Genomic DNA, 2,390 nt, shown 5'->3' with positions numbered 1-2,390 from the left:
AAACTTTAGGGACTCGGCTACCCAAAACTTGGAGTTAACAACAGTCCTACTTGACTTGCTTGGCTGCCCTTGTGCTGATTGATTCGGTGGCCCTTGAACTCCAAGCTGATGGTGGAGAATTCGAGGTAAGGGCCCATAAATGAAGGGGACACCTTCCTACAAATCCTCTCCCTTGTCTTCCCACGAATTTGGCTGCCAAGTGCTCATTAAGACCTCCAATTTTGTCTCCAAATTGACCAAAAAGGCTACACAAAGCACCCATTAGACTTGTTGGCATAATGACTAACCAAATTCACTCTATTAGCATAAATATAATCAAAAACATGCAATAAACTAATGAGAATGGTGGATTAAGTCAAATTAGGAGGTTGAATGAACCCAAATAATTGTCCATTTTTGGGGCTCATCATCACCCCCCTACTGAAAGTGTTGCTCATCCTCTGAGCAACCAATCTCTCTCCTCATATTTGGTGGCCCTGGTGGCTTCTTTGGCTAACATATCGGCCGATTCCTCCTTTGGCTTCCCTCTTTTCAAACTTCCTGTAGAAACAGTTCGCTGGCTTCCTGTAGAAACAGTCTGCTAACTTCCTGTAGAACCAATTTTCTCTGACTTTGCTTGCTTGGCTGGGGGTGCCTTCTCCTTGAACTGTGCTGCTGCCTGAAAGCTGACGAATCCAACACAAATGGCAAGTCTAATGTATTATAAAAGCACACAAGTACAATGAACTGCCCGAGAATAGATATTGCATGCCAAAGCTGGATGGGAAAAAGTGTTTCCAGGCCTTTAACTGAATCAAATGGCATTCTTAATCTTGGATTTGAACTCTGCTAAGAATTGATAACAGAAGCATAACAGAACACAAGATAGATCAAGGGTAGAGAAAATATGACTTGCTCACATATCACTGCTATGAATCAGCATTTCCCTTCAATCTGAAATTGCTTCAAAACAGGCCAAAAATGAGAATTCCCAAGTTTTGTTTCAAGCTGCTGTATAACCAGGAGTAGAGAAAAACTTCATACCGAATCACACACTTTTAAGAATTCTTTCAGATGGAATAATCTGGCTATTGCAAAAGACCTTGTGAACCCCTTGGAAAGTATTGAAATAAACAAATCTAACCAGAACAACACCAGAACTTTCCAGTTTGTTTCATGGTAGATTCACTTCATGCAAAATCACTGTTTTTCCATTAGTTAACTTTAATTCAAATTTCTGTTCCTAACATGACAATACTTTCCAACTGCGGCAGCTTTCTCTTCTTCATTTGAAGATGTTGAAATAAGTTTTGCTAAACATTTCATATATTTTTCTCCAAGATGTTCTGCTAATTTTCTTTTATCTCCATCTTGAGACAAGATAAACAACAGTTTCACAGCGTAAGCTCGCATTTCAGAGTATGTAGCTTCACAAAAAGGGAAGCAATACTTGAATTGCTCCTCCCTCTCTTAAATTTGTCCTTACCTCAACAGCCGCTGGTACACAACAAATGGCATGGAATGCTCGAACAATGCTTCCATGTATTGAAGGTGGTGTCAAATTTATTAAAGATAATAGCTGGTATATGATCTCATCAGATTCCAATAATGCAGCTGTTGTGTCATTTGTTCTTTGGGGCAATGTTGTAGACATAGCAAGGTTTGCATAGGTATTAGCAGCTTTTTCTCTCAAAGCCAATACAGTTGACAGTGGTGTGCATAGAAGGTCCAAGATGGGTCGGACCACCCCATCTTTGATCATTTGTAAAGCATTCTCAGGTAAACTTGAAAGATTCTGAAGTGCCCCAATGGCTGCTAATTTTGACTTCAAATTAGCATTTGAAATCATTTCAAGAAGTGGAAATACAACTCCCTCTTTGAGCAATGCAGAGTTGTTTTGATCTGTTAAACCTATCTCTGACAACTTACTTGCCATAACAATTTTCATTGTGTCAGACCCTTCTCTCAGGTTCTGTATCAAAGGCTTGAAATAGTTCTCCTGTGCCATTTGCACTACATTATGCTCACTATATGGGAGATTCTCCAGAACTTCGTTTGCATCCTTAGCAGCTTTAGGATTGTCACCATTTGACATTGTTACAAGGAGGAGGATACAACCTTGTACCTTGCCAATCTGTTCACACACAGCCATATCCTTTGAAAGCTCTAAAAGCAATTCCATGGCTTTCATACCCTCTGCAATATCACGTGCAAGTGAACGAACAATAAAATCAATAGCATGATCCACCTCAGCTATTTTCACCTTTCTTCAAGCTCCAAACTTGATGAAGAAAAACTCAGGCTTCTCTGCTCTGGAAGACTCTGCTGTATTTTCCTGTAAAACGTCTTCCTGTAGAATGCTAGCCGGATGCCATAGGATGTCTCTGCACCTCTGCACGATCTTGGTATGC

At 40.2% G+C, this 2,390-nt stretch overlaps 1 protein-coding gene across 1 annotated transcript; it reads right to left on the bottom strand.

Moving 5' to 3' along the window:
- Positions 1-1,408: 1,408 nt before the first annotated feature.
- Positions 1,409-2,161, bottom strand: LOC149152767 (uncharacterized). The gene has a single exon (XM_089443598.1). It carries the CDS (start codon positions 2,159-2,161, stop codon positions 1,409-1,411), a length of 753 nt encoding a protein of 250 aa, XP_089299724.1.
- Positions 2,162-2,390: the final 229 nt, after the last annotated feature.

This window comes from Pinus tabuliformis, chromosome 9 (genome assembly GCF_031772625.1).
Source record: "Pinus tabuliformis cultivar Carrire ecotype Pingquan chromosome 9, CPIR1, whole genome shotgun sequence".
Lineage (NCBI taxonomy): Eukaryota > Viridiplantae > Streptophyta > Pinopsida > Pinales > Pinaceae > Pinus > Pinus tabuliformis.
The sequence above is the reverse complement of the archived record's forward strand: the minus strand, read 5'-3'. Positions and strand labels throughout refer to the sequence as shown.